The sequence below is a fragment of the Nomascus leucogenys genome, chromosome 16, assembly GCF_006542625.1.
Source record: "Nomascus leucogenys isolate Asia chromosome 16, Asia_NLE_v1, whole genome shotgun sequence".
Lineage (NCBI taxonomy): Eukaryota > Metazoa > Chordata > Mammalia > Primates > Hylobatidae > Nomascus > Nomascus leucogenys.
In genome coordinates, this window is record NC_044396.1 from 52206455 (window position 1) to 52231409 (window position 24955).

At 38.4% G+C, this 24955-nt stretch overlaps 1 protein-coding gene across 2 annotated transcripts in view; it reads right to left on the reverse strand.

Annotated features, from left to right (window-relative positions):
- The window catches only part of RGS22 (regulator of G protein signaling 22), a 159126-nt gene that overhangs the window by 111294 nt on the left and 22877 nt on the right, over positions 1-24955 (reverse strand). Inside the window, exons 4-7 of one of the 2 annotated variants that reach the window (XM_003256057.4) lie at positions 20436-20657; positions 6222-6307; positions 5477-5609; positions 209-338 (exon numbers count right to left, since the gene is read on the reverse strand). In XM_003256057.4, coding sequence (XP_003256105.1) covers positions 209-338; positions 5477-5609; positions 6222-6307; positions 20436-20657 — 571 coding nt within the window. Of the gene's footprint in view, positions 1-208; positions 339-5440; positions 5610-6221; positions 6308-20435; positions 20658-24955 lie in introns of both variants that reach the window. The other variant, XM_003256056.2, reaches the window with a different exon arrangement.

Consider the following 24955-nt stretch of genomic DNA (forward strand, 5'->3'; position numbering starts at 1 on the left):
AGCTAATAAATATCAGAGTTGCATTCTAAACCCATCTCCTTTTCACTATACAAAGTTGTCTCTCAAAAAACATAGGAAGTCGAGTGAGGCAAAGGGTATGTAGATAATTTTTTCTCCCCAACCACTAAGTACTGTACTGTAAAATTAGAACAAACAAACAAAAACTTAAAGAGAAGTTCTGAAGTCATTCTTGTCCTTTTCTGCTTACCAGAAACAGATGAAATAGCTGGTGATTTAAGTTTGTTGTAAGGTACACAACAGGGTAACGAAAAGGTTGATACTGTTTGCTGACTTTGTTTTGCTAATGCAAACCAATCTTTTGTTTGAGTATAGGAAGCCTAGGAAGAGGGGAGCATATTAGTTTAACATATGATTAGCAGTATTACTCTGATCACAAAACTGGAAAAATCATTATAATAATATTCAACTTGCACAGTACAATATGTAAAGTGAAAATTATCTCATGAAGGAAAATAAAATTCTACTCAAAAAATTCATTAGCTAAGAGGACACTAAAGGAAATTTCAATCCAGATTTTTTTTTTCATATTTGATAACCAAAGGAAAGTATGTGTCCAATACCTATAAATTCTCCACTCTCACTCTCAGGCTATTGTTGACCAAAGGCATGAAACCCTACTTCCTGGATTCACTACAATCCTGGTGATGGGCAGTCACCAGGCCCATCAATCCTTTTGCCAGCTGCTCCCTTTTACAACTTTCCCAATTACTTCAGGTCCCCCATTCTGTCTCACCTGGCTCAGTGTTTTTAACAACTGCTCCCCCAGTATGATAGAGACACTATTCTTAGTGCCACTGGAACCTCTCCAAACTCAGCTGCCCCTTTGCATTAGACTCAGTTTTCACAACTTAGCTTAGATTGAATGCTTCTTGCAGACTGATTCCTGACTCCATCTGCCCCTGAATGCAGCGTTCCATTTTTCCTTTCCTCTGTGTACCCCTGAACTAGCCAATTCAATTCTGAAGTTGATCCTTAGCTTCTAGAACCCCAGCCCTAAGAAGCTCCTATCCTAGCCTTCTTGGGAAGATTCCTCTGCCTGCCTCTTTCTGTAACGTCCTCTTTTATTTTTACTAGAGAATCCAAGTTGTTCAACAAGAGCAGAGAAGAGAGTTTCCAGCATTCCTCTCATTTCTCATTTATCCAACCCAGTCAGCTGGTTGGTCAGCACTTAGTCTAAGAAACACTTGGAGAATAGGTACCTCAAATGGAAGAAAAATTACTCCCTATCTATTATGCAGAATTAACATGGCAAGTCAAGCCACATAAGAAGACCAAAGCAAGACAGAGAAATGAGAGGTGGCACCTATGTAGTCACCATCCCTCTTAGAGGTAAGGTTTCCTGGGTGCATAAAAGCTTTCAAAGACTAATTCACTTTTGTTCCCCTTTTCCTTTAAAATCAAGTTATTATTAATTATACGTTCATCTAACATATAATTATCGAGTGACTACTTTATTCTAAGCAATAGCCTAAGCAGGAGGCCAAAATAATTAAGAAACATTCAAAGAGTTCAGAGAGACCAACATACAAGGTCCTTGCTGTTTCAACTGCAAAAAAAGAATGAGGGAGTAGGACACAGGAGAGAAAGAAGTCATCAGTCAGACTTTAACATCTTTAACATAATTATTCCACTGTATACATTTTTTTTTTTTTTTTTTTTGGAGACAGAGTCTCACTCTGTCACCCAGGCTGGAGTTCAATGGTGCAGTCTTGGCTCACTGCAACCTCTGCCTCCCAGGTTCAAGCAATTCTCCTGCCTCAGCCTCCCGAGTAGCTGGGATTGCAGGCGCCCACCACCATGCCCGGCTAATTTTTGTATTTTTAGTAGAGATGGGGTTTCACCATGTTGGTCAGGCTGGTCTGCAACTCCTGACCTCATGATCTGCCCGCCTCAGCCTCCCAAAGTGCTGGGATTACAGGCGTGAGCCACCGCGCCCAGCCTATATTTTTAAGAGATGTGTCAATTGTTTTTTAGACGGTATGACTTGAGGCTCAAAGAAATATTACCAATTATCATGAAGATTAATCCCTATGTATAGTCATGACATAAATAATATAAGGGTCTAAGAACTTTGAATCTGCAAAATTCAAAAGCTATTGAAAAATGGTAATATATAGTTAAAGTGGCTATGTGTGGTGGCTCATGCCTATAATCCTAGCATTTTGGAAGGCTGAAGTTGGAGGATTGCTTGAACCCAGGAGTTCAAGACCAGTCTGGGCAACATAGACCCCATCTCTACAAATAATTTTTAAAAAAATAGCCAGGAATGCTGATGCACTCTTATAGTCCCAGCTGGGAGGCTGAGGCGGGAGAATTGCTTGAGCCAGGGAGGTTGAAGCTGCAATGAGCCATGATTGCATCATTGCACTCCAGCCTGGGCAATACAGTGAGACCCTGTCTCAAAAAAAACATTTTGTGTATATATATATAGTGTTAAAGTATTACTCAAGTGAATACAAATGAATTTTTTCATCTCAGAAAATAGCAAAAGTAAACTAGTTTGGATGTTAACTCCCTTATATTTAATTAAATTCACATATAGCAAATCAGAACTTATTCCCCTAGATTGATACTTCCCTTTACATGTTTATTGACCTCAACTACGAGTACACATTTTTTAGGACATTTCCAACATTTCTATAGTATATAAATTAAGGGAAAAAATATGGCCAGGGATAGTGGCTCACGCCTGTAATACCAACTCTTTGGTAGGCTGAGGTGAGTGAATTGCTGGAGCTTAGCAGTTCAAGACCAGCTTGGGCAACATGGCAAAACCCCGTCTCTACAAAAAATATACAAAAATTAGCAGGGCGTGGTGGCATATGCCTGTAGTCCCAACTACTTGGGGGGCGGAGGCAGGAGGATCCCTTGAACCTTGGGAGGTCAAGGCTGCAGTGAGCTGAGATTGTACCACTGCACTCCAGCATGGGTGATAAAGTGAGACCCTGTCTCAAAAAAAAAAAAGAAAGAAAAAAGAAAAAAATACTTAAAATCAGTATAAGAGAGAAGAAAAATGTGCCTTAAATACACCACTGAACATTATTCAGTGGAAATAATGGAACTGGCATAACTGTAAACATTTTTGACAAATATTGCTGATCGAAATGCTGAACTACAAAATTAATAGCAGATGCACATGAAAAGAAGAAGTTCAAGTAACCTTAGCCTATCTAATCCAACACAGAAAGCAAAGAGGCTTCCTCTTGTATGATAATTTTGATCAATTGAAAGTGCCTTATTTGCAAGTAAGCCTTACAGTTTAAAAAAAAAAAAAAAATTGGAAGTGCCTATCCAGAATGCTGTGTTGTGAAGAATCTGGAGCCAAATCCTAGCTCAGCAGAAAAAATTTCCACAATTGATTAACAATGTCTGTCATAGGGAGTAGCAGCACAAGGGCTACATGATTGTCATTCCTGATTTTGTGTAGAATTGTGTATTAGAAGTATAGCCCCAGAGATAAGATCTAATAATTAGAGGCCAAAGATCAAACAACAATTCTCACTACATTATGACTCTCCAAAAGGACATTGGATTCTAGGTTAAATCTCTTCAAATGCTCTCATACAACCTCACATTTCTCTAATCATGGAGGACAAATTTATTTGATAACAACTAAACAATAACGCATTTTACTACTAAGGAATAACCTAGAGAACAGGAAGGAAAAGACTCAATTTATCTTTTTGTGTAAAAGTAATGAATCCAAATTATAGCAATTTTGGAATGAACAATGAAACCATGGATATAATTCAAGTTACTCTTGCTTTCCAGGTGACACAGCATGTTCTTCAACCTTGCCTTTGTCTCTTCAGACACATGAGGATATTTCTAACTACATTTCAAATTAAAGAGAGCAAAGCACCTGACCTCGTGATCGACCAGCCTGACCAACATGGTGAAACCCCATCTCTACTAAAAATACAAAAATTAGCCAGGCGTGGTGGCACGCGCCTGTAATCCCAGCTACTCGGAAGGCTGAGGCAGGAGAATTGCTTGAACCCTGGAGGCGGAGGTTGCAGTGAGCAGAGATCATACCACTGCACTCCAGCCTGGGTGACAGAGCGAGACTCAGTCTCAAAAAAAAAAAAAAAAAAAAAAAAATCTAGGAGAGTCAACTAAGAAAAACAACGAATCTAAGTGATAAACATTCAATAAATTCTCTAAATAAGAGATTTATTTACAATTTTAATATCTCGGGTTTCTTTTTAGGTTTCCAGGGGAAAATAGCAGGATAACAATGTGGAGACTGCTAAGTCGAGAATTTAAAACAAATGAGAACATAAGATTTTTAAAATTGCATTGTGAATGTAAAATTTTTATCAATCCTTTGCTCTCACTCTTTTAGACATATTGAGAAAGTGTTAAATAGAAAAAAATAAGAAATTTTAATAAGATGTTTCAGATATTTGAGTATGAAAAATATAACAAAAAAGCCTAATTTCAAAAAACTATTTGAGATCAAGGGACAATGGTGTGACCAATATGAAGGGTCAAGACTGAAATGTATTGTCTTTACTATCAAGAACCCTACTTTCAGTTTTTTCTCGGACAGTTAATTTCAGCTTCATAGAGATTTCTGACCAAATTAAGGAACACTGTTTTCCTGGGTTTGTTTTGGGTATATGTCATTATAGCTATGTTATTTCTTGTTGAAATTTATAATTGTGGGTTTTTTGTATTGTTTTAGCATTTAATGGTGTATAATGTGTTATTAAATTATATGTAGTTATACGAAAAAAAAGAGAGCAGAGCAAATTAGTTAGCATAAATCTATAAGAATTATTGCTAAATCTGCTTTACATGTATTTGAAATCATTTTTTTCTGTTCAGGTAATACAAATGCCTTAAAATGAGAAGTTCCAGCCAGGCGTGGTAGCTTACACCTGTAATCCCAGCACTTTGGGAGGCAGAGGTGAATACCAAAAAAAAAAGAGAGCAGAGCAAATTAGTTAGCATAAATCTATAAGAAGTATTGCTAAATCTGCTTTACATGTATTTGAAATCATTTTTTCTGTTCAGGTAATACAAATGCCTTAAAATGAGAAGTTCCGGCCAGGCGTGATAGCTTACACCTGTAATCCCAGCACTTTGGGAGGCGGAGGTGAGTGGATTCCTTGAGCCCAGGAGTTCGAGACCAGCCTGGGCTACACAGTAAAACCCTGTCTCTACAAAAAATGCAAAAAAAAAGTTAGCCAGGTGTGGTGATGCATGCCTGTAGTCCCAGCTACTCAGGAGGCTGAGATGGGAGGATCATCTGAGCCCGGGAGATGGAGGCTGCAGTGAGTCGTGATCATACCACTGCACTCCAGCCTGGGTAACAGAGTGAGATCCTGTCTCGAAAAATATATGTATAAAATAAAAAATAAAATCAGAAGTTTTAGTGAAGTGCTAAGTCATGAAAAAATACTCATACTTTTACCTCACCAAGTGATACATAGAACTTTTTCATAATTACAAGATTATCTTCTTCAGTGGCAGGAGGTGGTAGACTGGGTGGTTTTTTCACGATCCAGGGAGAAAAATTTGATCCTACTGTGAAATTCATGCCGGACTTGCTCCATCTTACTTGTGAGACCAATTTGGCTAACCTGCATTTTAGAAATCATACAAATTTAAAACAAGTTTCAAATATGGCAGAATTCAGGGAAAAAACCTAAAATTTTATTTTATGTATTCAAGCCAATCTCCTCTCCTCACTCTTAATGATGATTTTCTTTGGCTCTGCTAAAATTAATAGCTTATTCATAAAACTACTAATTAGTTAATAATTATTCATTTTAATTGATTTTGACTTAAAAATTGTTGCTCAGGGGTCAAATTTTAGGTTCTTACATGTTAAAAGTCAGGGAACATAAAGGAAATACTTGGCTCTGGACTATGGCATTCTATGTTTTTCATGTCACACTAGTATTCATTGTTAAACGCCCTGCACCTAAATACCATTATCACCAATAGATAATTTTTAAAATATGGCTGGTTGGAGAGGCTCACGCCTGTAATCTCAGGTTTTGGGAGGCCAAGGCAGGAGGCTCTCTTGAAGCCAGGAGTTTGAGACCAGCCTGGGCAATATAGCAAGACCCTGACTCTACAAAGAATTTAAAAGATTTGCCACACATGGTGGCACACAGCTGTAGTCCTAGCAAATTGGGAGGCTAATATATATGTATGTAAAAATGCATATATTGATGGGACTATAGTACCTGTATTCAAAGTAGCAATCACTTTCCAGAAATGCTGGAAGTCTCTCTTTTTTGATCCACTTAATACCTTCTTCACGACTGAGACACTATGAGAAGAAAGAGAAAAAGGAAAAGGTCAGAGAAAATCACTTTTAGGATGATTAACGCCTAATCATGAGAGCAATAATGACCTCCAGCTGTCAGCAGGAGCCCTACCCCTAGGTCTTCTATTTCCACTAGAGAGATCAATAAACCTGAGCCACAAATGTGAGGCACTTCTTGCCTCTGGTACATTTTTAATTCTCTTAACAATCCTATATTAACTATATATTATCTCAATTTTTACAGATTAACAAATCGAATCCAGAGAAGTTAAGTAACTTGTTGAAGGAGGGAGAATGAGGAAAAAAAAAGCCAATGAATCTCAGTATTTTCACAGTCATAAAATGGGTTAAAAATAATCACAAACAGAAAAAGAACCACCAAGAAAACTTGGTAAGGCCACCAACGTTACTGCAGGCCCCTTGTTCTTCAAGTTTAAAAAAATGTTTTAACTATTTAACATCTCCAGGAGCTTTCTTTTGATACAAAAGTTAACAATGATAGTAGAGTGTTACAAATACCACAGTGTAGACTTCTGTAGGAGCCTACAGAGACACTCAACTCAGGAGAGGTTTCCCACAGAACACACACTTCACTCTGACCGGAAGCAAGGCTAGCTAGGTTGAGCAGGGAAGCAAAAGAGGAGACAAACCGTAAGTGTAGCAGTATTAGGTCACAGGATGAGAGAGAGAAAGGTTGGAGAAGTAGGCAGGGTCATGATTGCAAATAGCCTTTTAAATAACATTAAGGAGTATACATTTTATCTTGAGGTTGTGAGAGCAATATAGAATTACTGAAGAGTTACTGTTGTTCATCCTAAAATACTTACTATTGATTCTGCTTTTTCTTGTATTCACTTTTTCCAGAATTCTAAATAATATCAGTATCTTGGACACAAAACGTATGTTACTAATAAATAAAACAATCTCAGTGAGGTAAATGTGTTTGCATTTATGTGGCTTCCATAGACAATCTAAGGTGATAGTTTTGCTATGATATTGCATAACAGTTAACACACAGACCATTACTAACTCTAGTGAGGAAATTGAATGTCCATACAGCAGTGTTGCCGACATCTAATGTGCTGATGCTCATGAGGGTAATGTGTGCTCATCATTGCTGATATGCACAGAAGTCTTTAGGCATTCAGGATTGGAACATAAAATAGTTTCCTTCTACTCAGCAAAAAACAAAACAAAACAAAACAAAAATTTATTTGCCTTCACCAAACACTATCTTCTGCATAATGAAGAATAGAAGAAAACCATGGAAATAGCCAGCACCTAATCAGCAGCACCTTGTTGACAGTCTCACTGCTTATCAGTGAGATCTGAAGGACATTTGGATCTTGTAGTTAGAAAGACTCTGCATAGGCTACACACTGACAACCATGCAGGACTCCTGAACTCCCACTAGTGCTACATTCAATGTATCACAGAAAGACACCAAACTACATATAAAGATCCACATAAACCCTTAAAGAATTCTATAAGGTTGTCAAACTAGTCAGTTCATTCAAAACTGATTTACTGAATATTCAGCTAGTAAACAGTTTACCTATAATTCATCCTCTTTTGAGTGTTTTTGTACCTATTTGACCTAAAAATAAAATGAATAAAAAAGTTTAAAAAGAATAAAATAAAATATTGAAGAAAAGTCTTTAGCCAAGCTGAAAACAAAACTCTTCATCATTTTAAAAAGTAACTAAATACAAAGACCAAAAACATACAAGACAATCCTGATCAACCATAAAATAACTTAATACTTATAAGAAACACAAAAAGAATCTATCTAAGGTGAAATTATTTAAACCTTAAAAAAATTTCTTTAAGTTGGTTAAGAAACAGAAAGGGATGACCAGAAGGTTAAGGGAAGATGGCTTTAGGTAAATCAATACAGAACCATTTCCAAATAGCCACACACAAGCTGTCTAAAGTGCCTACAGAATTGGATTAATAAAAAATTATATGTAGATGTACAAGGCAAAGCATGGCTATCAGCCAATAGATCTTATTGGTTAGATTTATTGAGGTATAAATTACATACAGTGAAATCCACTCTTTCTAATACAGTTCTACAAGTTTTGACAAATGCATATAATCATGTAACCAGGACTACAATCAAGATACAGAATAGTTCCAACACCCTCCAAATTCTTCATGCCACTTTGTAGTCAGCAACTCCCTCCAACCCTAGGCTCTGGCAACCACTGATCTGTTCCATAGTTTTGCCTTTTCCAGAATGTCATATAAATGGAATCAATATAGTATGTACTTTTGATTCTAATATCTTTCATTCAGCATAAAGCATTTAAGATTTATCTATGTTATTTCATATATAAATACTTCATTCTTTTTTGTTGCTGAGTAATATTCCACTGTATGGATATACCACAGTTTGTTTATCCATTCCCCAGTTAAAGGAATCTGGATAACTTCCAGCTTTTGTGATCATGAATAAAGAAACTATAGACATTTACATGCAGGGTTTTTGTTTGTTTTTTGGTTTTTTTTTGAGACAGAGTCTTGCTCTGTCACCCAGGCTGGAGGGCAGTGGCGCGATCTCAGCTCACTGCAAGCTCTGCCTCCCAGGTTCATGCCATTCTCCTGCCTCAGCCTCCCAAGTAGCTGGGACCACAGGCACCCACCACCACGCCCAGCTAATTTTTTTGTATTTTTAGTAGAGACGGAGTTTCACCATGTTAGCCAGGATGTTCTCAATCTCCCAACCTCGTGATCTGCCCGTCTTGGCCTCCCAAAGTGCTGGGATTACAGGCATGAGCCACCATGCCTGGCCGCATGCAAGTTTTTGTGTGAGTATAACTTTTCGTTTATTTTGGGTAATACTCGGGAGTAGGATAGATGGGCAGTGATATGGTATGGATATTTGCCTCCTCCAAATCTCATACTGAATGTGATCCCCAATGCTGGAGGTAGGGCCTAGTGGGAGAGATGTCTTGGTCATGGGAGTGAATCCCTCATGAATGTCTTGGTGTCCTCCTCATGGTAATAAGTGAGATCTCACTTTGTTAGTTCAGGTGAGACCTGGTTGTTTAAAGAGCCTGGTGCCTCCCCACTCTCTCCCTTGCTATCTCTCTTGCCATGTGATATGCCTGCTCCCTCTTTGTCTTCCACCATGAGTGGGAGCTTCCTGAGGCCCTCACCAGAAGCAGATGCTAGTGCCATACTTCTTATACAGTCTGCAGAACCAAAGGCCAAATAAACCTCTTTCTTTACAAATTACCTGGTTTTGAGTATTCCTTTATAGCAACACAAATGGACTACAGGTGGTATGGTATATGTTTAACTTGGAAAGAAGTGCCAAACTGTGTTCCAAAATGGAATTCTCACCAATGAGAATGGATTTTCGGGTTGCTTCCACTTTTTGGCTATTATGAATGATGCTGCTATGAACATTTGTATACGAGTTCTTGTGTGAACATATGTTTTCAATACTCTTGAGTATATACCTAGAAGTGGCATTTCTGGGTAATTTGATAACTCTTGGGCTAACCTCTTAAGAACTGCCTAATATTTTCCAAAGTAGCTGTACCGTCTTACAATTGCACCAGCAGCGTATGAAGGTTCTAATCACTTCAAATCCTCACAAACGTTTGCTATTATTTGCCTTTTTTTCTTTAATCATAGCCATCCTGTTGGGTGTGAAGTAGTGTCCCACTGTGATTTTGATTCCATTTCCCTTATGACTAATGATGTTGAAAATCTTTTCAAGTGCTTATTGTTTATCTTATTTGGAGAAATGTCTATTCTAAACCCTTTGCACATTTTTTAATTGGGTTATTTGTCACTATATTTTTGAGTTTTAAGAGTTATTTTTATAGTTTAGATACACATCCTTATAAAATATATGATTTGCAAATATTTTCTCTCATTCTGTGGGTTGTCTTTTTACTTTCTCGGTAGTGTCCTTTAGAGCATGAAAGTTTTACGATTTGATTTATCTTTTTTTCCTTGTGCATTTGGTGTCACATCTAACAAAACCAATGCATAATCCAAGGTTATGAAGATTTACACCTGTATTATCTTCTTAAATAGAATTATCTTTTTTGCATTGCTGGATTTAATTTGCTTATTTTTTGAGGATTTTTGTGGTCTGTGTTCATGAGTGATGTTAAGTTGTATGTTTTTCTTTTCCTTCAAATTCCTTCATTTAGTTTTGGCATCAGTGTAATGCTCATCTCATTAAATGAATTAAAAATTGATTACTTTTGTTTTTTGTATAAGTTTTTATAAATTCAAGGTTACTTCACTTCTAAGTGTTTGACAGAATTAACCAGTGAAGCCATCTGGGCTTGGAGCTGTCTTTGTGGCAAGACTTTAAACTGTGAATCCAACTTCTGTAAGAGATGTAGGACTATTCAGATTATCTATATCCGCTTCAATGACCATTGATAATTTGTGCCTTTTAAGAAATATGTGGGCCAGGCACGGTGGTTCATGCCTGTAATCCCAGCACTTTGGGAGGCCGAGGCAGGTGGATCACTTGAGGCCAGGAGTTCGAGAGCAGCCTGGCCAACATGGCAAAACCCCATCTCTACTAAAAATACAAAAATTATCTGTGCATGATGGCATATGCCTGTAATCCTAGCTACCTGGAAGGCTGAGGCAGGAGAATCGCTTGAACCTGGGAGGCGGAGATTGCAGTGAGCTAAGATCGCCACACGGCACTCCAGCCTGGGCATCAGAGTGAGACCCTGTCTCAAAAAAATTAAAAAAAAGTCTATTTCATTTAAATTTCATGAGCTTATAGACATAAAGTTGTTTGTAAAATTCTCTTATTTTTTTAACTGCCTGTAAAATTTGTAATGGCATCCCCTCTTCCATTTCTGATATTGGGCATGTATATCTTCTCTCTCTTTTTCTTCATCATTCTGGCTAAAAGTTTATCAATTTCATTGATTTTTTCAAAAAACAAGGCTTTGTTTTCATTGATTTTTCTCTCTTGTTTTTCTGTTTTCAATTTCATTGATTCTGTTCTTTATTTCTTTATTTTTGGTTTAATTTTAACTTAATTTTTCTAGTTTCTCATAGTGACAAGTAGATCATAGATTTATTTAGTCTTCTCTATTATAAGCACTTAATGGTACAAATTTCCCTGTAAAGACTAATTTAGTTGCATCCCACAAATTTTGATATGTTATGTTTTAGTTTTTAATCAATTCAACATAATTTTTAACTTCCCTTGGGACTTAGTCTTTGCCCTATGAATTATTTAGGAGTATGTTATGCAATTAAGTATTTAAGGATTTTGTTACCGATTTATAGTTTAATTCTGGAGTAGCCTGAGACAATAGCTGGCAAGATTTCAAACCTTTTAAGTTTGCTGAAATTTATTTTATGGCCCAAAATATGGCCTATTTTGGTAAATATTCCCAGTGCACTAGAGAAAAAAATGTATACCCCACTGTTGTGGGATAAAGTGTTCTGTAAAGATCAATTAGATTTACTTGGTTGCTAGTGTTTTTCAGATCTTCCATTTCCTTACTGATCTACTATCTTTTCTTTTTTTTTTTTTTTTTTTTTTTTTTAACTTTTCAAGGAGTGTTTATTAGTACTTAAACTGTCATTGTCATCAAAATTCTGTTTTTACATATGAACTTAGAAATGTCATTGTAACCTTCTCAACTCAGTTGGTCATTTAAAATGGAGAGGTTGAGTTAGGTGTTTCTTTTTTTTTTTTTTTTTTTTTATTATACTTTAGGGTTTTAGGGTACATGTGCACAATGTGCAGGTTTGTTACATATGTATCCATGTGCCATGTTGATTTCCTACACCCATTAACTCGTCATTTAGCATTAGGTGTATCTCCTAATGCTGTCCCTCCCCCCTCCCCCTACCCCACAACAGTCCCTGGAGTGTGATGTTCCCCTTCCTGTGTCCATGAGTTCTCATTGTTCAATTCCCACCTATGAGAGAGAACATGCGGTGTTTGGTTTTTTGTCCTTGCAATAGTTTACTGAGAATGATGTTTTCCAGTTTCATCCATGTCCCTACAAAGGACACGAACTCATCATTTTTTATGGCTGCATAGTATTCCATGGTGTATATGTGCCACATTTTCTTAATCCAGTCTATCGTTGTTGGACATTTGGGTTGGTTCCAACTCTTTGCTATTGTGAATAGTGCCACAATAAACATACGTGTGCATGTGTCTTTATAGCAGCATGATTTATAGTCCTTTGGGTATATACCCAATAATGGGATGGCTGGGTCAAATGGTATTTCTAGTTCTAGATCCCTGAGGAATCGCCACACTGACTTCCACAATGGTTGAACTAGTTTACAGTCCCACCAACAGTGTAAAAGTGTTCCTATTTCTCCACATCCTCTCCAGCACCTGTTGTTTCCTGATTTTTTAATGATGGCCATTCTAACTGGTGTGAGATGGTATCTCACTGTGGTTTTGATTTGCATTTCTCTGATGGCCAGTGATGATGAGCATTTCTTCATGTGTTTTCTGGCTGCATAAATGTCTTCTTTTGAGAAGTGTCTGTTCATGTCCTCTGCCCACTTTTTGATGGGGTTGTTTGTTTTTTTCTTGTAAATTTGTTTGAGTTCATTATAGATTCTGGATATTAGCCCTTTGTCAGATGAGTAGGTTGCAAAAATGTTCTCCCATTCTGTAGGTTGCCTGTTCATTCTGATGATAGTTTCTTTTGCTGTGCAGAAGCTCTTTAGTTTAATGAGATCCCATTTGTCGATTTTGGCTTTTGTTGCCATTGCTTTTGGTGTTTTAGACATGAAGTCCTTGCCCACGCCTATGTCCTGAATGGTATTGCCTAGGTTTTCTTGTAGGATTTTAATGGTTTTAGGTCTAACATATAAGTCTTTAATCCATCTTGAATTAATTTTTGTATAAGGTGTAAGGAAGGGATCCAGTTTCAGCTTTCTACATATGGCTAGCCAGTTTTCCCAGCACCATTTATTAAATAGGGAATCCTTTCCCCATTTCTTGTTTTTGTCAGGTTTGTCAAAGATCAGATAGTTGTAGCTATGCGGCATCATTTCTGAGGGCTCTGTTCTGTTCCATTGATCTATGTCTCTGTTGTGGTACCAGTACCATGCTGTTTTGGTTACTGTAGCCTTGTAGTATAGTTTAAAGTCAGGTAGCGTGATGCCTCCAGCTTTGTTCTTTTGGCTTAGGATTGACTTGGCGATGCGGGCTCTTTTTTGGTTCCATATGAACTTTAAAGTAGTTTTTTCCAATTCTGTGAAGAAAGTCATTGGTAGCTTGATGGGGATGGCATTGAATCTATAAATTACCTTGGGCAGTATGGCCATTTTCACGATATTGATTCTTCCAACCCATGAGCATGGAATGTTCTTCCATTTGTTTGTATCCTCTTTTATTTCATTGAGCAGTGGTTTGTAGTTCTCCTTGAAGAGGTCCTTCACATCCCTTGTAAGTTGGATTCCTAGGTATTTTATTCTCTTTGAAGCAATTGTGAATGGGAGTTCACTCATGATTTGGCTCTCTGTTTGTCTGTTATTGGTGTACAAGAATGCTTGTGATTTTTGTACATTAATTTTGTATCCTGAGACTTCGCTGAAGTTGCTAATCAGCTTAAGGAGATTTGGGCTGAGACAATGGGGTTTTCTAGATATACAATCATGTCATCTGCAAACAGGGACAATTTGACTTCCTCTTTTCCTAATTGAATACCTTTTATTTCCTTCTCCTGCCTGATTGCTCTGGCCAGAACTTCCAGCACTATGTTGAACAGGAGCGGTGAGAGAGGGCATCCCTGTCTTGTGCCAGTTTTCAGAGGGAATGCTTCCAGTTTTTGCCCATTCAGTATGATATTGGCTGTGGGTTTGTCGTAGATAGCTCTTATTATTTTGAGATACGTCCCATCAATACCTAATTTATTGAGAGTTTTTAGCATGAAGCGTTGTTGAATTTTGTCGAAGGCCTTTTCTGCATCTATTGAGATAATCATGTGGTTTTTGTCTTTGGTTCTGTTTATATGCTGGATTACATTTATTGATTTGCGTATGTTGAACCAGCCTTGCATCCCAGGGATGAAGCCCACTTGATCATGGTGGATAAGCTTTTTGATGTGCTGCTGGATTCGGTTTGCCAGTATTTTATTGAGGATTTTTGCATCAATGTTCATCAAGGATATTGGTCTGAAATTCTCTTTTTTGGTTATGTCTCTGCCAGGTTTTGGTATCAGGACGATGCTGGCTTCATAAAATGTGTTAGGGAGGATTCCCTCTTTTTCTATCGATTGGAATAGTTTCAGAAGGAATGGTACCAGTTCCTCCTTGTACCTCTGGTAGAATTCAGCTGTGAATCCATCAGGTCCTGGACTCTTTTTGGTTGGTAAGCTATTGATTATTGCCACAATTTCAGAACCTGTTATTGGTCTATTCAGAGATTCAACTTCTTCCTGGTTTAGTCTTGGGAGGGTGTATTTGTCGAGGAATTTATCCATTTCTTCTAGATTTTCTAGTTTATTTGCATAGAGGTGTTTGTAGTATTCTCTGATGGTAGATTGTATTTCTGTGGGATCGGTGGTGATATCCCCTTTTTCGTTTTTTATTGCATCTATTTGATTCTTCTCTCTTTTCTTCTTTATTAGTCTTGCTAGCGGTCCATCAATTTTGTTGATCTTTTCAAAAAACCAGCTCCTGGATTCATTAATTTTTTGAAGGGTTCTTTGTGTCTCTATTTCCTTCAGTTCTGCTCTGATTTTAGTTATTTCTAGCCTTCTGCTAGCTTTTGAATGTGTTTGCTCTTGCTTTTCTAGTTCTTTTAATTGTGATGTTAGGGAGTCAATTTTGGATCTTTCCTGCTTTCTCTTGTGGGCATTTAGTGCTATAAATTTCCCTCTACACACTGCTTTGAATGTGTCCCAGAGATTCTGGTATGTTGTGTCTTTGTTCTCGTTGGTTTCAAAGAACATCTTTATTTCTGCCTTCATTTCAATATGTACCCAATAGTCATTCAGGAGCAGGTTGTTCAGTTTCCATGTAATAGAGCGGTTTTGAGTGAGTTTCTTAATCCTGAGTTCTAGTTTGATTGCACTGTGGTCTGAGAGACAGTTTGTTATAATTTCTGTTCTTTTACATTTGCTGAGGAGAGCTTTACTTCCAACTATGTGGTCAATTTTGGAATAGGTGTGGTGTGGTGCTGAAAAAAATGTATATTCTGTTGACTTGGGGTGGAGAGTTCTGTAGATGTCTATTAGGTCCACTTTATGTAGAGCTGAGTTCAATTCCTGGATATCCTTGTTAACTTTCTGTCTCATTGATCTGTCTAATGCTGACAGTGGGGTGTTAAAATCTCCCATTATTATTGTGTGGGAGTTTAAGTCCCTTAGTAGGTCACTCAGGACTTGCTTTATGAATCTGGGTGCTCCTGTGTTGGGTGCATATATATTTAGGATAGTTAGCTCTTCTTGTTGAATTGATCCCTTTACCATTATGTAATGGCCTTCTTTGTCTCTTTTGATCTTTGTTGGTTTAAAGTCTATTTTATCAGAGACTAGGATTGCAACCCCTGCCTTTTTTTGTTTTCCAGTTGCTTGATAGATCTTCCTCCATCCCTTTATTTTGAGTCTATGTGTGTCTCTGCACGTGAGATGGGTTTCCTGAATACAGCACACTGATGGGTCCTGACTCCTTATCCAGTTTGCCAGTCTGTGTCTTTTGATTGGAGCATTTAGCCCATTTACATTTAACGTTAATATTGTTATGTGTGAATCTGATCCTGTCATTATGATGTTAGTTGGTTATTTTGCTCGTTAGTTGCTATAGTTTCTTCCTAGTCTCGATGGTCTTTACAATTTGGCATGTTTTTGCAGTGGCTGGTACCGGTTGTTCCTTTCCATGTTTAGTGCTTCCTTCAGGAGCTCTTTTAGGGCAGGCCTGGTGGTGACAAAATCACTCAGCGTTTGCTTGTCTGTAAAGTGTTTTATTTCTCCTTCACTTATGAAGCTTAGTTTGGCGGGATAGGAAATTCTGGGTTGAAAATGCTTTTCTTTAAGAATGGTGAATATCGGCCCCCACTCTCTTCTGGCTTGTAGAGTTTCTGCTGAGAGATCAGCTGTTAGTCTGATGGGCTTCCCTTTGTGGGTAACCCGACCTTTCTCTCTGGCTGCCCTTAACATTTTTTCTTTCATTTCAACTTTGGTGAATCTGACAATAATGTGTCTTGGAGTTGCCCTTCTCGAGGAGTATCTTTGTGGCGTTCTCTGTATTTCCTGAATCTGAATGCTGGCCTGCCTTGCTAGATTAGGGAAGTTCTCCTGGATAATATCTTGCAGAGTGTTTTCCAACTTGGTTCCATTCTCCCCATCATTTTCAGGTACACCAATCAGACGTAGGTTTGGTCTTTTCACATAGTCCCAAATTTCTTGGAGGCTTTGTTCATTTCTTTTTATCCTTTTTTCTCTAAACTTCCCTTCTTTCTTCATTTCATTCATTTCATCTTCCATCAGCGATACCCTTTCTTCCAGTTGATCGCATCTGCTACTGAGGCTTCTGCAATCTTCGCGTAGTTCTCGAAACTTGGCTTTCAGCTCCATCGGCTCCTTGAAGCCCTTCTCTCCATTGGTTATTCTAGTTATCCATTCTTCTGATTTTTTTTCAAAGTTTTTAACTTCTTTGCTGTTGTTTTGAATTTCCTCTCGTAGCTCAGAGTAGTTTGATCATCTGAAGCCTTCTTCTCTCAACTCATCAAAGTCATCCTCCATCCAGCTTTGTTCCGTTGCTGGTGAGGAACTGCGTTCCTTTGGAGGAGGAGAGGTGCTCTGTTTTTTAGAGTTTCCAGTTTTTTTGGTCTGTTTTTTCCCCATTTTTGTGGTTTTATCTACTTTTTGTCTTTGATGGTGGTGATGTACAGATGGGTTTTTGGTGTGGATGTCCTTTCTGTTTGTTAGTTTTCCTTCTACCAGACAGGACCCTCAGCTGCAGGTCTGTTGGAGTTTACTAGAGGTGCACTCCAGACCCTGTTTGGCTGGGTGTCAGCAGCGGTGGCTGCAGAACAGCGGATTTTCGTGAGACCACAAATTCAGCTGTCTGATAGTTCCTCTGAAAGTTTTGTCTCAGAGAAGTACCGGGTTGAATGAGGTGTCAGTCTGTCCCTACTGGGGGGGTGCCTCCCAGTTAGGCTGCTCAGGGGTGAGGGACCCACTTTAGGAGGCAGTCTGACCGTTCTCAGATCTCCAGCTGCATGCTGGGAGAACCACTACTCTCTTCAAAGCTGTCAGTCAGACAGGGACATTTAAGTCTGTGGAAGTTCTTGCAGAGTTTTTGTTTGTCTGTGCCCTGCCCCCAGAGGTGGAGCCTACAGAGGCAGGCAGGCCTCCTTGAGCTGTGGTGGGCTCCACCCAGTTCGAGCTTCCTGGCTGCTTTGTTTACCTAAGCAAGCCTGGGCAATGGCGGGCGCCCCTCCCCCAGCCTCGCTGCCGCCTCGCAGCTTGATCTCAGACTGCTGTGCTAGCAATTAGCGAGACTCCATGGGCATAGGACCCTCCGAGCCAGGTGCGGGACACAATCTCCTAGTGTGCCGTTTTCCAGGCCCGTTGGAAAAGTGCAGTATTAGGATGGGACTGACCCGATATTCCAGGTGCCGTCTGCTTCCCCTTTCTTTGACTAGGAAAGGGAACTCCCTGACCCCTTGCGCTTCCCGAGTGAGTCAATGCCTCGCCCTGCTTCGGCTCGCGCACAGTGCGCTTCACCGACTGTCCTGCACCCACTGTTAGGCACTCCCTAGTGAGATGAAACCAGTACCTCAAGCAGAAATGCAGAAATCACCCGTCTTCTGTGTCGCTGGGGCTGGGAGCTGGAGACCGGAGCTGTTCCTATTCGGCCATCTTGGCTCCACCACTGATCTACTATCTTTTCATCAGTTACTGAGAGAGCAGTGCTTTAGTCTCCAACTATAACTATAAATTTATCTATTTCTCTTTTCATTTCTATCAGCTTCTGCATCATGTACTCTGAACCTCTGTTGTTAGGTGCATACATATGAGTTGTTAAGCTTTATTGGTGAATTGGCCCTCCCCCCTTTATCATTATGTAATGTTCCTCTTTATCCATAGTAAGATTCCTTGTTGTGAGGGCTGCTTTGCCAGATTCAATATAGTCACTCCAGCTTTCCTTTAATTCATAATTGTATAGTATACCTTTTACTACCCTTTTTACTTCTAACCTATTTATGTCTTATTTTTAAGGTTAGTTTCTTGTAGACAGCAAATAATTGGGATTTTTTTAAAACATCATCCCTGACTCTGGCTTTTACTTGGGGTGCTTAGGCCACTTAAATATCATGTAATTATTTATGTATATTATTATTATCATTATTTTTAGAGATGAGGCCTCACTCTGTCACCCAGGCTGGAGTGCAGTGGCACCATCATAGCTTACTGCAGCCTCAAACTCCTGGGCTCAAGTGATCCTCCTGCCTCAGCCTCCCAAAGCTCTGGAATCAAAGGAATGAGACATCGTGACAATTCAATATGATTATATTATTAATCATATATATGATTAATGCGATACTAATTATTGATGTGGTTTATTTAAAATCACTACTACCATTTTCCTAGTTGTTTTATTCTTTATGTGTCCCATATATTCTTTGTCCATTTTTTCCCCATTTTCTGTCTGCTTTCCATTTAGTACTTTTTAATTCCTTTGATCTCCACTATTGTTTTTAATTTTATTTATTTTTATTTTGTTTTTGAGACAGGGTCTCACTGTTGTCTAGACTGGAATGCAGTGGTGTGATCACAGCTCACTGCAGCCTTAACCTCTCCAGGCTTAGGTGATCCTCCTACCTCAGCCTCCTGGGTAGCTGGGACTACAAGTGCATGCCACCATGCCTGGCTAATTTTTGTATTTTTTGTAGAGATAGGGTTTCGCCATGTTGCCCAGACTGGTCTCTAACTGCTGAGCTCAGGCAATCCACCTGCCTTGGCTTCCCAAAGTGCTGGGATTATAGGTGTGAGCCATTGCAGCTGGCCTGTTTTCATTACTTATGACTCTTTCTAAAAACTTCTAAATTGCTGCTCTAGTTTTATAATAGACATGCTTAATTAATCAGTCTATCTTCAAATATATCAAATAAGATCATCCAGATCTTTTTGAGAAACTTGTGTCAAAGCACGTAACTCAAGAAGCTCCTAAATAGCTTTTGTTTAACAATAAATAAATAGGTTATAAAGACCTCCATACAATCAAAAATTTCTATTCACTGAAGGAAGTGAATAAAACAATAAATATTGTCCCACCTAGTAAAAAATTTTTAAACTAACAATTATATAGTACTATGTAGCGCAGCATATATGTCCTTGTTCTGGCTTTGAAACAATGTTGTAATGTGGTTATTACTATTACCATTTAGTTTGATGAAAGTTAAAGATAGAGACTATTTGAATTCAGTAACAGAAGAATTGAAGAACTTTCAGGCTAGAGTAGATCTATGTCTTAAATGACAGACATACTTTAGCCTAGTTATACCAGACATTTTGAATCAATGTGAAATAGTATTGTTAAACATTCATTATTATTTTCATTTCATCCATGCAAGAAACCTAAGTAGTAGGTAGTAATGGCATCATTTGACAGATGATGAAAATCAGATTCATCAAAGTGACTTGTACACAGAGCCAGTAAGCAGAGGAGCCAATATTAGAACCCAGGTTTTCTGACCTCGTGCTAAAGAGACAAAATCTAGAAGCTTAAAATGAAATTTAAGGCCAGGGAGGTCAGAGCCACACAATGCAACTTGAGGGTTAGAAGTCTCAATTCCCAACTGCTTGATAGGATTGGTTCAAAACCCAAATGAAATACATTGCCTATATATCCACATTTTCAATAATGCATCAAAATTATAAAGGATATTTATATTTATATGACTCAAAACTAACCTAATATTCAAATATTCAAGGTAAACTACATGAATCTTCTCAAATTGATAAGTGAACATCAACAAAACTGCTGAACTGGCCATTGGATTTGAAAAGTGCTTAACAAATACTATGTGTACGTACAACACAAGTTAATAAATGTAGCTACACTTCAAAAAGGGAAGCCTAAGGAAACTCATGTTAATTTCACCAAATGCTTTATCTATCTAACAAGATAAAACAGTATACTTTCTTACCATAATATTGTAGTTGACATTAATGGTCTCATCTTCATCGGGGGCATTCATTTGAACAGGTTTAACCTCATTCTTTCCTTTCCTTACAACATCATAAATGGGATTTCGAGGTTGCTGGTTTTGTAGAATTTTTTTCAGTTGCTTTTCCAGAAGTTGTGGAGCATCATTAACTACTTCAAAAACTCCATAATCTGCATTAAATCTAATTGCCTCTGAAAAGGTCTGCAATATAAATTTGTGGAAATTAAAACATGTTTTAAACCTGGAAACTCATGGTCTGTAAGAAGACTTGTGGTTTACATACATACATGCATACTTCACAGAGTTTTGTGTTTTTTATCATTACCTCTTCCTTTTTAGGAGCTAGGAAATCCCCCGGGTAGAGGTCAGGGAATCCACTAAACTCTTCCTTGCCAATGCACTTATGTACAAGTGTCAGGGTATGCTATGGCAGAAATTCCCTTTGTATAAATATCTTACCTCTGTGATTATTTGAAACTGGAGAGAAATACATACCTGGCTCTACAAAGCAATGTTATTCTTAGAAGGGGGTGGATCACTAGAGAAGAATGAGTAAAGGAAGAAATAATGCTCCCATTGTCTTTCATCCTTAGGAGCCATGAAGGCTAACAATCTCCCTTGTCCAAAAGGAGAAATTTAAGTACAATATGTTCTTTAGTTAAGACTATTTCAACACCTTCGCACTTTGCACTGTGACAAAAAAGAGAGAAGAAAATAACATTTCTGAGGCTTTTATCAGTAATTCTAAATGCTGCCAACTTTTATTTAAAGCCAGTCAGTTGATATACAATAGTCAGGAGTCTTGAGTTTGAATGCCAGCTTGCCAATAAGTACCTCTGTGACTCTAGGTAAATCACTGAACATCTCTGGGGCCTCCACTTCCGTAAGAAGTAAACGGTGAATTGGCCATGTCTTTTCCCATTTGTCCTCCAAATCTAGAATCAGGTCCCTTTTTCAGAATATTCATTTATTTTAGGGTACCTTCAGTGAAATGACTACTCATGTAGATTAACTTACACATGCTTAGGCGAGTGGTAGAAGACATTAAACTCTTCCCCTTGGATCAGTAAGTGTTCTAAGTAGAACATTAATTCAAGTTTTACTAAGGGATTGCTAGATATACTATAGTCATAATTTTAAAAGTGGCAGAATTTCATAGTAAAATTGGAACTAGAAGGATGTGTATATATGTGTGTGTGTGTGTGTATATATATATATATATTTAAATTTTAATGTCAGATAATATCACATCTCTAAGGTCTGACTGTCTCCCCTTCTGAGGAATTTAAAGTACATAGATGATAGAATTCAAGACGAATGTCAGCCCACAGTCTCAAAAGCCTTAGGACTAAGAGTTTCTCCCTAAATGATAAGTATTGCTCAATGAGTAAGAAAGAATTACCCATAAATTGCAGATAAAGTTTCTTCAATAGATATATTTCATTAGTTGCCCACTGCATCTGTCTTTCAAACATGGGATTCAAACAGGCACCATTTACCTAAATGACATAAATAGTATCCCTAAACTATGCTATCACTGAACTAAAGAGAAAAAAGAGTCTGCTGATATCACAGATCAGATTTATCTGGTTGGAGAAAGGAAATTAATTAAACTTGGTAAAGAATGACATCAAATATTAATGGGGGTAGGAGAAATTAAGCTGTATAAAGTGAAAGACCATCTGGAAAACATTTCTTCTAGTTCTGAGTATCCATGGAACAAGAGAACAAGCTTGACTTTCATTGTTTTCCTTTCTTTTTTTTGCCTCCTACCCTCTGACCTGGTAGCCAGAGGAACACAAAACTGTGACAATCCAAAGCAAAGAATGTTAATTAGTTAGTTCAATGGATAAATAAAACATTTCCTACTAATCAAGTAAAAAGTGCTCAAGTAAAAAAATTAGGAGGGGCTATTGATACCCTAAGACCCTAGTAATCAATCTTACTTAGTAGTAGTGAGTAGTTAAGGTATAGTTGGCAGAAATAACGAAGATGATAAGGACTATTTACTGAATGTCTATCATGTGCTAGGCATGATGGACACTTTATTTTTTTTCTTTCCAACTTTTATTTTAGGTTTAAGGGGTACATGTGCAGATTTGTTACATGGGCAAATTGCATGTTGCAGGGGTTTGGTGTACTAGATAATTTTGTCACCCAGGTAAGCAGCATAACGCTCAACAGGCAGTTTTTCAATCTTCACCCTCCTTCCACTCTCCATCCTCAAGTAGGCCCCTATAATAGTAGGTCTATTGCTCCCTTCTTTGTGTCCGTGTGTGCTCAATGTTTAGCTCCCACATGTAAGTGAGAACATGTGGTATTTGGTTTTCTGTTCCTGCATTAATTCCCTTAGGTTAAAGGTCATGATGGACACTTTAAAAGCCCTCTCTTCAATCCTTCCACATTCCTGACATAGCTCTTTACAAAAAACTGATGGTAGGGATGGCTAAGTGATGGTCCATGGACTCAGAGCTATAAAGTGCTAGATGATCAGGGTTATGGAAACGAGTCTGTCTGGTCCCAAAGACAGAACATTTCCTCTTTAATACACTGCCTCACATATGACAAAATTAGTGTGTACTGACCACTTCTCTACACCAAGTACTTTGTTACGCAATAGTCCTATGAAGTTAGGGTAGCTGTGATTCAAACAAAGCATTTTGATTCCAAAGTCTATACTCTTATCTACCCTGGTTTTACTAGTAAGGGCACAGAGGCATGAAGCAACATGGTGTATGTGGGTAACTCTACGCAGCCGGATTAGAACAAGAATAGCCATAGTTGGAATAGTTTAAGGAACAGAGAAAAAAGACTTGAAGTAGATAACGTAGCATAACCAGATCACGAAAGGCTTTGCATGCCATTTTAAGAAGTACGGGCTTTATCTTAACCCTCTAGGAAACAGGGAGGCATATGAATACCCTAAGTAGGAAAGTAACATAGTTACTTCTAATTTGTATTTTAGAAAGGTTCTGGAGCAGTCTGGAGGATGCAATGGTTGCTTGCCAGCTCATGAGCTGGTGGGGTTGGCTGCTCACATTCCAGAAGCAGAACCATCACCACACTCTGGGGAGACTGGCTGTTATCTCAGAGCTACTGCTATCACATCGCAACCAGGTTTTGTGTAAAAATTATTAACTCTCTGGATGGGATACTGTCCCCGTCACATGCAGGGACCAGGGCAGGATTCAAAGCAGGCAGTTAACAATTACTTTTGGGGTTTTTTTGAGACTGAGTCTTGCTCTGTCCTCAGGCTGGAGTGCAGTGGCGTGATCTCGACTCACTGCAACCTCTGCCTCCTGGGTTCAAGCGATTCTCTTGCCTCAACCTCCCGAGTAGCTGGGACTACAGGCACACACCACCATGCCCAGCTAATTTTTGTATTTTTAGTAGAAGTGGGGTTTCACCATGTTGGCCAGGATGGTCTCAATCTCTTGACCTCGTGATCCACCTGCCTTGGCCTCTCAAAGTGCTGGGATTACAGGCATGAGCCACTGTTCCCAGCCAACAATTACTTTTATATTTAACATAAAAAGCAAAACTGCAGCTGAGAAAGGCTAAATGAACTCTTCATGGCTTTACAGCAAGTCCCCTAATGAGCTTACAACAGAACTCTGGAGTTATGACTATGCAACTGCTTTAAACCTAGAACAGACGCATAATTTCCTTTTTCTTTTTTTTTTTTTTTTTTTTTTTTTTTTTGAGACAGAGTCTTGCTCTGTCGCCAGGCTGGAGTGCAGTGGCGTGATCTCGGCTCACTGCAACCTGCGCCTCCTGAGTTCAAGCGATTCTCCTGCCTCAGCCTCCCAAGTATCTGGGCGCCACGACGCCCAACTAATTTTTCTATTTTTTAGTAGAGATGAGGTTTTACCATGTTGGCCAGGATGGTCTTGATCTCTTGACCTCATGATCTGTCCACCTTGGCCTCCCAAAGTGCTAGGATTACAGGCATGAGCCACCACGCCCGGCCACATAATTTTAGTTAAGGCTTACTGTGGGTGCTGTGGACTGGCTCACTCAGGATCCATTCCAACCTCCTGAAATGCAAAGCCTGGAAAAGTAAAAACTTTATTTCTCAAGACTCCCTACAGCTACAATTTCACGTGTGATTTAGGTTGTGCTACTCGTATGCACTTACAAAAATACTTGAATTCTGAATGTAGTACGGAAAAGGCAGGGTATCCATTCTGAGGAAGAAAGTGTATCTAAGTACATGAAAGCGAGAAGAGGAACTGGTCAAAAAGAAGTACTTTACAGAAACGACACAGTAAAAACAACAAAAGGAAAACTGGAATTATGTTTATAATAAAATGGCATGCAATGTTTCTATTTATTATAAAAAAAAGAAATGTGAATGTATATGTAAAAATGTTTATACTTTTTAAACTTAAGAATTTCTTTCTATGGAATTAATTATAATGGAACAGAGACCTTTCCAGTGGTAAATAAGTGTTTTTGTATTTGAAAAGCCATGCTTTAGCTTAGATCTTGGAAGGTCC